This window comes from Sebastes fasciatus, chromosome 17, assembly GCF_043250625.1.
Source record: "Sebastes fasciatus isolate fSebFas1 chromosome 17, fSebFas1.pri, whole genome shotgun sequence".
Classification (NCBI taxonomy): domain Eukaryota; kingdom Metazoa; phylum Chordata; class Actinopteri; order Perciformes; family Sebastidae; genus Sebastes; species Sebastes fasciatus.
In genome coordinates, this window is record NC_133811.1 from 32,053,645 (window position 1) to 32,067,415 (window position 13,771).

At 33.6% G+C, this 13,771-nt stretch overlaps 2 protein-coding genes across 2 annotated transcripts in view; both read right to left on the bottom strand.

Moving 5' to 3' along the window:
• The window catches only part of LOC141754340 (homeobox protein MOX-2-like), a 258,572-nt gene that overhangs the window by 193,732 nt on the left and 51,069 nt on the right, over positions 1–13,771 (bottom strand). The window lies entirely within an intron of this gene.
• phf14 (PHD finger protein 14) overlaps positions 1–13,771 on the bottom strand; it is a 64,839-nt gene that overhangs the window by 12,620 nt on the left and 38,448 nt on the right. Inside the window, exons 7-9 of the mRNA XM_074613313.1 lie at positions 8,719–8,856; positions 7,407–7,553; positions 6,902–7,172 (exon numbers count right to left, since the gene is read on the bottom strand). Coding sequence (XP_074469414.1) covers positions 6,902–7,172; positions 7,407–7,553; positions 8,719–8,856 — 556 coding nt within the window. The remainder of the gene's footprint in view (positions 1–6,901; positions 7,173–7,406; positions 7,554–8,718; positions 8,857–13,771) is intronic.

Sequence of the window (13,771 nt, forward strand, 5' to 3'; positions counted from 1 at the left end):
CACACAATAACTACACAGCATTCACACAACAACTACACAGCATTCACACAACAACTACACAGCATCCACACTATAACTACACAGCATTCACACATTAACTACACAGCATTCACACTATAACTACACAGCATTCACACAATAACTACACAGCATTCACACATTAACTACACAGCATTCACACTATAACTACACAGCATTCACACAATAACTACACAGCATTCACACATTAACTACACAACATTCACACTATAACTACACAGCATTCACACATTAACTACACATCATTTACACAATAACTACACAGCGTTCACACTATAACTACACAGCATTCACACAATAACTACACATCATTCACACAATAACTACACAGTATTCACACAATAACTACACAGCATTCACACAACAACTACACAGCATTCACACAATAACTACACAGCATTCACACAATAACTACACAGCATTCACACAATAACTACACAGCATTCACACTATAACTACACAGTATTCACACAATAACTACACAGCATTCACACAACAACTACACAGCATTCACACAACAACTACACAGTATTCACACAATAACTACACAGCATTCACACATTAACTACACAGCATTCACACTATAACTACACAGCATTCACACTATAACTACACAGCATTCACACTATAACTACACAGCATTCACACATTAACTACACAACATTCACACTATAACTACACAGCATTCACACATTAACTACACAGCATTTACACAATAACTACACAGCGTTCACACAACTACACAGCGTTCACACTATAACTACAGAGCATTCACACTATAACTACACAGCATTCACACTATAACTACACAGCATTCACACAATAACTACACAGCATTCACACAACAACTACACAGCATTCACACAACAACTACACAGCATTCCCATTATAACTACACGGCATTCACACAATAACTACACAGCATTCACACAATAACTACACAGCATTCACACTATAACTACACAGTATTCACACAATAACTACACAGCATTCACACAACAACTACACAGCATTCACACATTAACTACACAGCATTCACACTATAACTACACAGCATTCACACATTAACTACACAGCATTCACACATTAACTACACAGCATTCACACATTAACTACACAGCATTCACACTATAACTACACAGCATTCACACATTAACTACACAGTATTCACACAATAACTACACAGCATTCACACAACAACTACACAGCATTCACACAACAACTACACAGTATTCACACAATAACTACACAGCATTCACACATTAACTACACAGCATTCACACTATAACTACAGAGCATTCACACTATAACTACACAGCATTCACACAATAACTACACAGCATTCACACATTAACTACACAGCATTCACACTATAACTACACAGCATTCACACAATAACTACACAGCATTCACACATTAACTACACAACATTCACACTATAACTACACAGCATTCACACTATAACTACACAGCATTCACACTATAACTACACAGCATTCACACAATAACTACACAGCATTCACACAACAACTACACAGCATTCACACAACAACTACACAGCATTCCCACTATAACTACACGGCATTCACACAATAACTACACAGCATTCACACAATAACTACACAGCATTCACACTATAACTACACAGTATTCACACAATAACTACACAGCATTCACACAACAACTACACAGCGTTCACACAATAACTACACAGTATTCACACAATAACTACACAGCATTCACACTATAACTACACAGCATTCACACTATAACTACACAGTATTCACACAATAACTACACAGCATTCACACAACAACTACACAGCATTCACACAACAACTACACAGCATTCACACAATAACTACACAGCATTCACACAATAACTACAGAGCATTCACACTATAACTACACAGCATTCACACAACAACTACACAGCATTCACACAACAACTACACAGCATTCACACAACAACTACACAGCATTCACACAATAACTACACAGTATTCACACAATAACTACAGAGCATTCACACTATAACTACACAGCATTCACACAATAACTACACAGCATTCACACAATAACTACACAGCGTTCACACAACAACTACACAGCATTCACACAATAACTACACAGCATTCACACTATAACTACACAGCATTCACACAATAACTACACAGCATTCACACAATAACTACACAGCATTCACACAATAACTACACAGCATTCACACAATAACTACACAGCATTCACACTATAACTACACAGCATTCACACTATAACTACACGGCATTCACACAATAACTACACAGCATTCACACTATAACTACACAGTATTCACACAATAACTACACAGTATTCACACAATAACTACACAGCATTCACACTATAACTACACAGCATTCACACTATAACTACACAGCATTCACACAACAACTACACAGCATTCACACAACAACTACACAGCATTCACACAACAACTACACAGCATTCACACAATAACTACACAGCATTCACACAATAACTACAGAGCATTCACACTATAACTACACAGCATTCACACAACAACTACACAGCATTCACACAACAACTACACAGCATTCACACAACAACTACACAGCATTCACACAATAACTACACAGCATTCACACAATAACTACAGAGCATTCACACTATAACTACACAGCATTCACACAATAACTACACAGCATTCACACAATAACTACACAGTATTCACACAATAACTACACAGCATTCACACAACAACTACACAGCATTCACACAATAACTACACGGCATTCACACAATAACTACACAGCATTCACACTATAACTACACAGTATTCACACAATAACTACACAGCATTCACACAACAACTACACAGCATTCACACAACAACTACACAGCATCCACACTATAACTACACAGCATTCACACATTAACTACACAGCATTCACACTATAACTACACAGCATTCACACAATAACTACACAGCATTCACACATTAACTACACAGCATTCACACTATAACTACACAGCATTCACACAATAACTACACAGCATTCACACATTAACTACACAACATTCACACTATAACTACACAGCATTCACACATTAACTACACAGCATTTACACAATAACTACACAGCGTTCACACTATAACTACACAGCATTCACACAATAACTACACATCATTCACACAATAACTACACAGTATTCACACAATAACTACACAGCATTCACACAACAACTACACAGCATTCACACAATAACTACACAGCATTCACACAATAACTACACAGCATTCACACAATAACTACACAGCATTCACACAATAACTACACAGCATTCACACTATAACTACACAGCATTCACACTATAACTACACGGCATTCACACAATAACTACACAGCATTCACACTATAACTACACAGTATTCACACAATAACTACACAGTATTCACACAATAACTACACAGCATTCACACTATAACTACACAGCATTCACACTATAACTACACAGCATTCACACAATAACTACACAGCATTCACACAACAACTACACAGCATTCACACAACAACTACACAGCATTCACACAATAACTACACAGCATTCACACAATAACTACAGAGCATTCACACTATAACTACACAGCATTCACACAACAACTACACAGCATTCACACAACAACTACACAGCATTCACACAACAACTACACAGCATTCACACAATAACTACACAGCATTCACACAATAACTACAGAGCATTCACACTATAACTACACAGCATTCACACAATAACTACACAGCATTCACACAATAACTACACAGTATTCACACAATAACTACACAGCATTCACACAACAACTACACAGCATTCACACAATAACTACACGGCATTCACACAATAACTACACAGCATTCACACTATAACTACACAGTATTCACACAATAACTACACAGCATTCACACAACAACTACACAGCATTCACACAACAACTACACAGCATCCACACTATAACTACACAGCATTCACACATTAACTACACAGCATTCACACTATAACTACACAGCATTCACACAATAACTACACAGCATTCACACATTAACTACACAGCATTCACACTATAACTACACAGCATTCACACAATAACTACACAGCATTCACACATTAACTACACAACATTCACACTATAACTACACAGCATTCACACATTAACTACACAGCATTTACACAATAACTACACAGCGTTCACACTATAACTACACAGCATTCACACAATAACTACACATCATTCACACAATAACTACACAGTATTCACACAATAACTACACAGCATTCACACAACAACTACACAGCATTCACACAATAACTACACAGCATTCACACAATAACTACACAGCATTCACACAATAACTACACAGCATTCACACAATAACTACACAGCATTCACACTATAACTACACAGTATTCACACAATAACTACACAGCATTCACACAACAACTACACAGCATTCACACAACAACTACACAGTATTCACACAATAACTACACAGCATTCACACATTAACTACACAGCATTCACACTATAACTACACAGCATTCACACTATAACTACACAGCATTCACACATTAACTACACAACATTCACACTATAACTACACAGCATTCACACATTAACTACACAGCATTTACACAATAACTACACAGCGTTCACACAACTACACAGCGTTCACACTATAACTACAGAGCATTCACACTATAACTACACAGCATTCACACTATAACTACACAGCATTCACACAATAACTACACAGCATTCACACAACAACTACACAGCATTCACACAACAACTACACAGCATTCCCATTATAACTACACGGCATTCACACAATAACTACACAGCATTCACACAATAACTACACAGCATTCACACTATAACTACACAGTATTCACACAATAACTACACAGCATTCACACAACAACTACACAGCATTCACACATTAACTACACAGCATTCACACTATAACTACACAGCATTCACACATTAACTACACAGCATTCACACATTAACTACACAGCATTCACACATTAACTACACAGCATTCACACTATAACTACACAGCATTCACACATTAACTACACAGTATTCACACAATAACTACACAGCATTCACACAACAACTACACAGCATTCACACAACAACTACACAGTATTCACACAATAACTACACAGCATTCACACATTAACTACACAGCATTCACACTATAACTACAGAGCATTCACACTATAACTACACAGCATTCACACAATAACTACACAGCATTCACACATTAACTACACAGCATTCACACTATAACTACACAGCATTCACACAATAACTACACAGCATTCACACATTAACTACACAACATTCACACTATAACTACACAGCATTCACACTATAACTACACAGCATTCACACTATAACTACACAGCATTCACACAATAACTACACAGCATTCACACAACAACTACACAGCATTCACACAACAACTACACAGCATTCCCACTATAACTACACGGCATTCACACAATAACTACACAGCATTCACACAATAACTACACAGCATTCACACTATAACTACACAGTATTCACACAATAACTACACAGCATTCACACAACAACTACACAGCGTTCACACATTAACTACACAGCATTCACACTATAACTACACAGCATTCACACATTAACTACACAGCATTCACACTATAACTACACAGCATTCACACATTAACTACACAGCATTCACACTATAACTACACAGCATTCACACATTAACTACACAGCATTCACACTATAACTACACAACATTCACACTATAACTACACAGCATTCACACATTAACTACACAGCATTTACACAATAACTACACAGCGTTCACACAACTACACAGCGTTCACACTATAACTACAGAGCATTCACACTATAACTACACAGCATTCACACTATAACTACACAGCATTTACACAATAACTACACAGCATTCACACATTAACTACACAGCATTCACACAATAACTACACAGCATTCACACATTAACTACACAGCATTCACACTATAACTACACAGCATTCACACTATAACTACACAGCATTCACACAATAACTACACAGCATTCACACATTAACTACACAGCATTTACACAATAACTACACAGCGTTCACACAACTACACAGCGTTCACACTATAACTACAGAGCATTCACACTATAACTACACAGCATTTACACAATAACTACACAGCATTCACACATTAACTACACAGCATTCACACAATAACTACACAGCATTCACACAATAACTACACAGCATTCACACATTAACTACACAACATTCACACTATAACTACACAGCATTCACACATTAACTACACATCATTTACACAATAACTACACAGCGTTCACACAACTACACAGCGTTCACACTATAACTACAGAGCATTCACACTATAACTACACAGCATTCACACTATAACTACACAGCATTTACACAATAACTACACAGCATTCACACTATAACTACACAGCATTCACACAATAACTACACAGCATTCACACTATAACTACACAGCATTCACACAATAACTACACAGCATTCACACTATAACTACACAGCATTCACACAATAACTACACAGCATTCACACTATAACTACACAGCATTTACACAATAACTACACAGCATTCACACAACAACTACACAGCGTTCACACTATAACTACACAGCATTCACACAATAACTACACTGCATTCACACAAGGAAAAACAGCGCAACGACTGCAGTAACTGGAGCTGAACATATAATATATAATATGCGTTTCCTCACCCAGGTAGTAGTTGACGAAGTCCGCTGTGAGGGCGGGCTGCTTGTGCTTCCTGCGTCCGTCCAAGCTTGCGTTGGCATCAGACGTGTCCACGGGGAAGATGTCGGTGCTGATGCCCATCAGCTCCGCCTTCCTCATCAGCTTCCTGATTGCTGAGGCACTAGAGGTCAGAGGTCGCGGCAGCTTCTCCCGGGGCACCCACGCCTGAGGCCGAGTGTTCCTGGACAGCTCTGCTTTGGCCCGGTACTGCTGCAGGCGGGTCGTGATCCGGGCCTGCCGGTGGGACACACACATGTTCACATAGTGCCCACAGAATCATGAAAACATGTCATTATTTATGACGAATAACAACTACAACTCATCTTATTCCTGCCCTCAACCTAAACCGTAATCCCAGACCTCGTCTTCATCACTCCACTGAAGAAGTAAACATTATCATCATCATCTTCTCCTTGTTACAGGAAGTCATATGAGCACATCTGGACAGCTGATATGAGTGAACGTTACCTGAGCTTCAGGAGTGAGCTGTTTCTCTCTCTCCTGCAGAGAGACCTTACAGTACGACTGCAACGCCAGATAGTTCTTCCTTTTCCACTTCCTGTCAAAGCGGTCGGCGTGCTGTTTGCAATACGCAAAAAATGGATCAGCGATATCCTGAAGAGACAGAAACACATGCATCATTAAAGAGCATCTGGCAGGTTTCACTTAATGTATACGACTATAACTTTTCCTGCAAAAAGGTAATGGATTCTTTATCTTTTACAAGACATGAGGGCAGAAATTCAGAGGGGGAAGTCGTCATTTTGAGCAATACTTCTAAAAATGCTTTCTTTTAACGGCCTACGTCAAGCGCGTCATATTGCGTAGGCTCAGGGATCCGCTGTCTCTACCCAGCAGCGCTATGTGCAGTAGTAGGCTGTAGTGGGAACGTTTGAACAGTTGTAGTTTTGTGAATTATTGTATTTGTTAAGGATGCCCATAGTCCAGTCTGTCAGGACGTGGAGTCTGAAGTTGACAGGAAAAGGACCGGAGCTAAAGCCTCGTCCACACTGGGAACGTCAGCAGCGCGTGGCGGCTGCGTTACCTGTTGTTTTTAATTTCGCCGTCTGTGTTAACTGGTTAGAGCAGTCACACTGACGCGCGTCTCGGCTTCCTTCCTTCATTTGTTAACACAAAGCTTTTATTCCGAAATATGTGCTGGACAGTGTTGTAGAACATGCAGTGACTTGCAGAGCTCCATGAATGAATATAGTACGGGGTTTTAATGGTGGATTATTAATATTATTTACAAATTACCACACGATTTTTAACCTTTCTCTGTCTAAAATAAATATAAATGACATTTATAATGAAATGAAACGGTCATTATGAAAGGAGAACTCTATGTAGAAAGAAAGGGCTGACAGCAGCAGAAACGCAGCTGGTGTGAACATCCGACGTGTCAATCACGCAGGCGCCACGCACTCCTGACGTTCCCAGTGTGGACGAAGCATAAGGTTAGGTCTCCTGGCTGGGTGTGTTTTGTGCAGGTGAAGTGACACGTCGTGGTCGTTACGGCGCTTCTTCTGGACAGTAGGATTATTTTCCCAGTGATATGAGTTCAGGATGGGATGTTGAAGCCTTACATCCCAGTCAGAGTGGTTATTGAAGTACTTCACCTTGACCGTCCTTGATAAACTGGAGGACGAGGCTCCCGAGGCTGCTTCTTCCTAGTGTTAACGTCATAAAACCTAAACCCTTTGAATATTGCTTGACTTCGGTTTGTCATTTGAACTGCTGCCTGGCAGCATGGAACACCTTAGAGAAGTGAAGTACTCACCTCCTCTGCTGCAGCCTCAGACAGCAGCCCCTCCCTCTGTGCACAGGTGACATGGAAATAGGAGCGACACATTCCTGCATCACAGCTGATGCACACACCGGTCCTGGCGAAGCGGGCGTCCTCACAGAAACTGCACTCCTGAATGCAACAGAATGCAACAGAATATAACAGAATATAACAGAATATAACAGAATATTACAGAATATTACAGAATATAACAGAATATTACAGAATATAACAGAGTATAACAGAATATAACAGAGTATAACAGAGTATAACAGAATATAACAGAATATAACAGAGTATAACAGAGTATAACAGAATATAACAGAGTATAACAGAGTATAACAGAGTATAACAGAATATAACAGAGTATAACAGAGTATAACAGAATATAACAGAGTATAACAGAATATAACAGAATATAACAGAATATAACAGAATATAACAGAATACTACTACTACTGCTATTACACTTACTGACATACCAAGTATTTGTGACACTTGAAATACAAACACAACTATCTCCCGCGCTTCCACTTCAACCCACATTTCAAGGGCAAAATGACAACTGTTTTCATCGCTTACACTTGAACTGACATTTCAACTGCTTTCATCTTCTACTCTTCACCTCTCACTTCAACTCAATCTCATTCTTCAAACAACAGTTCAACTGCATTTAATGATTTCATTTCTTAGCACTTTCACTTCACCTGAGAACAGAAACCAATTTCTGCCTGTGATTCCTGGAAGTGATTATAATATGACTTAGTATCTCAAAATAATGACTTAATCTCAAAATAATGACTTAGTATCTCAAAATAATGACTTAGTATCTTAAAATAAAGACTTAATATCTCAAAATAATGACTTAATCTCAAAATAATGACTTAGTATCTCAAAATAATGACTTAGTATCTTAAAATAAAGACTTAATATCTCAAAATAATGACTTAATCTCAAAATAATGACTTAGTATCTTAAAATAAAGACTTAATATCTCAAAATAATGACTTAATCTCAAAATAATGACTTAGTATCTTAAAATAAAGACTTAATATCTCAAAATAATGACTTAATCTCAAAATAATGACTTAGTATCTCAAAATAATGACTTAATCTCAAAATAATGACTTAGTATCTCAAAATAATGACTTAATCTCAAAATAATGACTTAGTATCTCAAAATAATGACTTAATCTCAAAATAATGACTTAGTATCTCAAAATAATGACTTAGTATCTTAAAATAAAGACTTAATATCTCAAAATAATGACTTAGTATCTTAAAATAATGACTTAATATCTCAAAATTATGACTTAGTATCTTAAAATACAGACTTAATATCTCAAAATAATGACTTAGTATCTAAAAATAATGACTTAATATCTCAAAATAATGACTTAATATCTCAAAATAATGACTTAGTATCTCAAAATAATGACTTAATATCTCAAAATAATGACGTAGTATCTTAAAATAATGACTTAGTATCTCAAATAAAGACTTAATATCTCAAAATAATGACTTAATATCTAAAAATAATAACTTAGTATCTTAAAATAATGACTTAATATCTCAAAATAATGACTTAGTATCTCAAAATAATGACAGTATCTCAAAATAATGACTTGGTATCTCAGAATAATGACTTAATATCTCAAAATAATGACTAAGTGTCTCAAAATAATGACTTGGTATCTCAAGATAGTGTCTTAGTGTCTCACAATAATGACTTAGTATCTCAAAATAATGACTTAGTATCTTAAAATAAAGACTTAATATCTCCAAATAATGACTTAATCTCAAAATAATGACTTAATATCTCAAAATAATGACTTAATATCTTAAAATAATGACTTAGTATCTCAAAATAATGACTTAGTATCTTAAAATAATGACTTAGTATCTCAAAATAATGACTTAGTATCTTAAAATAATGACTTAGTATCTCAAAATAATGACTTAGTATCTTAAAATAATGACTTAGTATCTCAAAATAATGACTTAGTATCTCAAAATAATGACTTAGTATCTCAAATAATGACTTAATATCTAAAAATAATGACTTAATATCTCAAAATAATGACTTAGTATCTCAAAATAATGACTTGGTATCTCAAAATAGTGTCTTAGTGTCTCAAAATAATGACTTAGTATCTCAGAATAATTACTTAATATCTCAAAATAATGACTTAGTGTCTCAAAATAATGACTTGGTATCTCAAAATAATGACTTAGTATCTCAAAATAATGACGTAGTATCTTAAAATAAAGACTTAATTACTCAAAATAATGACTTAGTATCTTAAAATAAAGACTTAATATCTCAAAATAATGACTTAATCTCAAAATAATGACTTAATATCTCAAAATAATGACTTAGTATCTTAAAATAATGACTTAGTATCTCAAAATAATGACTTAGTATCTTAAAATAATGACTTAGTATCTCAAAATAATGACTTAATATCTCAAAATAATGACTTAGTATCTCAAAATAATGACAGTATCTCAAAATAATGACTTGGTATCTCAAAATAGTGTCTTAGTGTCTCAAAATAATGACTTAGTATCTCAGAATAATGACTTAATATCTCAAAATAATGATTTAGTATCTTAAAATAAAGACTTAATATCTCAAAATAATGACTTAGTATATTAAAATAAAGACTTAATATCTCAAAATAATGACGTAATATCTCAAAATAATGACTTAGTATCTTAAAATAATGACTTAGTATCTTAAAATAAAGACTTAATATCTAAAAATAATGACTTAATCTCAAAATAATGACTTAGTATCTTAAAATAAAGACTCAGTATCTCAAAATAATGACTTAGTATCTCAAAATAATGACTTAGTATTTCAAATAATGACTTAATATCTCAAAATAATGACTTAATATCTCAAAATAATGACTTAATATCTCAAAATAATGACTTAGTGTCTCAAAATAATGACTTGGTATCTCAAAATAGTGTCTTAGTGTCTCAAAATAATGACTTAGTATCTCAAAATAATGACTTAATATCTCAAAATAATGACTTAGTGTCTCAAAATAATGTCTTAGTGTCTCAAAATAATGACGTAGTATCTTAAGACTTAATATCTCAAAATAATGACTTAGTATCTTAAAATAAAGACTTAATATCTCAAAATAATGACTTAATATCTCAAAATAATGACTTAATCTCAAAATAATGACTTAATATCTCAAAATAATGACTTAGTATCTCAAAATAATGACTTAGTATCTTAAAATAATGACTTAATATCTCAAAATAATGACTTAGTATCTTAAAATAAAGACTTACTATCTCAAAATAATGACTTAGTATCTTAAAATAATGACTTAGTATCTCAAAATAATGACTTAGTATCTTAAAATAAAGACTTAATATCTCAAAATAATGACTTAGTATCTCAAAATAATGACTTAGTATCTCAGAATAATGACTTAATATCTCAAAATAATGACTTAGTGTCTCAAAATAATGACTTAGTGTCTAAAAATAATGACTTAGTGTCTCAGAATAATGACTTAGTATCTTAAAATAATGACTTAATATCTCAAAATAATGACAGTATCTCAAAATAATGACTTAGTATCTCAAAATAATGACTTAATATCTCAAAATAATGACTTAGTATCTTAAAATAATGACTTAGTATCTTAAAATAAAGACATAATATCTCCAAATAATGACTTAGTATCTTAAAATAATGACTTAGTATCTCAAAATAATGACTTAGTATCTTAAAATAATGACTTAGTATCTTAAAATAAAGACTTAATATCTCAAAATAATGACTTAGTATCTTAAAATAAAGACTTAATATCTCAAAATAATGACTTAGTATCTTAAAATAATGACTTAGTATCTCAAAATAATGACTTAGTATCTTAAAATAAAGACTTAATATCTCAAAATAATGACTTAGTATCTCAAAATAATGACTTAGTATCTCAGAATAATGACTTAATATCTCAAAATAATGACTTAGTGTCTCAAAATAATGACTTAGTGTCTCAAAATAATGACTTAGTGTCTCAGAATAATGACTTAGTATCTTAAAATAATGACTTAATATCTCAAAATAATGACAGTATCTCAAAATAATGACTTAGTATCTCAAAATAATGACTTAATATCTCAAAATAATGACTTAGTATCTTAAAATAATGACGTAGTATCTCAAATAGACTTAATATCTCAAAATAATGACTTAATATCTCAAAATAATGACTTAGTGTCTCAAAATAATGACTTAGTATCTCAAAATAATGACTTAATATCTCAAAATAATAACTTAGTGTCTCAAAATAATGACTTAGTATCTCAAAATAATGACTTAATATCTCAAAATAATGACTTAGTATCTCAAAATAATGACTCAGTATCTCAAAATAATGACTTAATATCTCAAAATAATGACTTAGTATCTTAAATAAAGACTTAATATCTCAAACTAATGACTTAATATCTCAAAATAATGACTTAGTATCTCAAAATAATGACTTAATATCTCAAAATAATGACTTAGTATCTTAAAATAATGACTTAGTATCTCAAATAAAGACTTAATATATCAAAATAATGACTTAATATCTCAAAATAATGACTTAGTATCTAAAAATAATGACTTAATATCTCAAAATAATGACTTAGTGTCTCAAAATAATGACTTAATATCTCAAAATAATGACTTAGTATCTAAAAATAATGACTTAATATCTCAAAATAATGACTTAGTATCTTAAAATAATGACTTAATATCTCAAAATAATGACTTAGTATCTAAAAATAATGACTTAATATCTCAAAATAATGACTTAGTATCTTAAAATAATGACTTAGTATCTCAAATAAAGACTTGATATATCAAAATAATGACTTAATATCTCAAAATAATGACTTAGTATCTCAAAATAATGACAGTATCTCAAAATAATGACTTGGTATCTCAAAATAGTGTCTTAGTGTCTCACAATAATGACTTAGTATCTCAGAATAATGACTTAATATCTCAAAATAATGACTTAGTGTC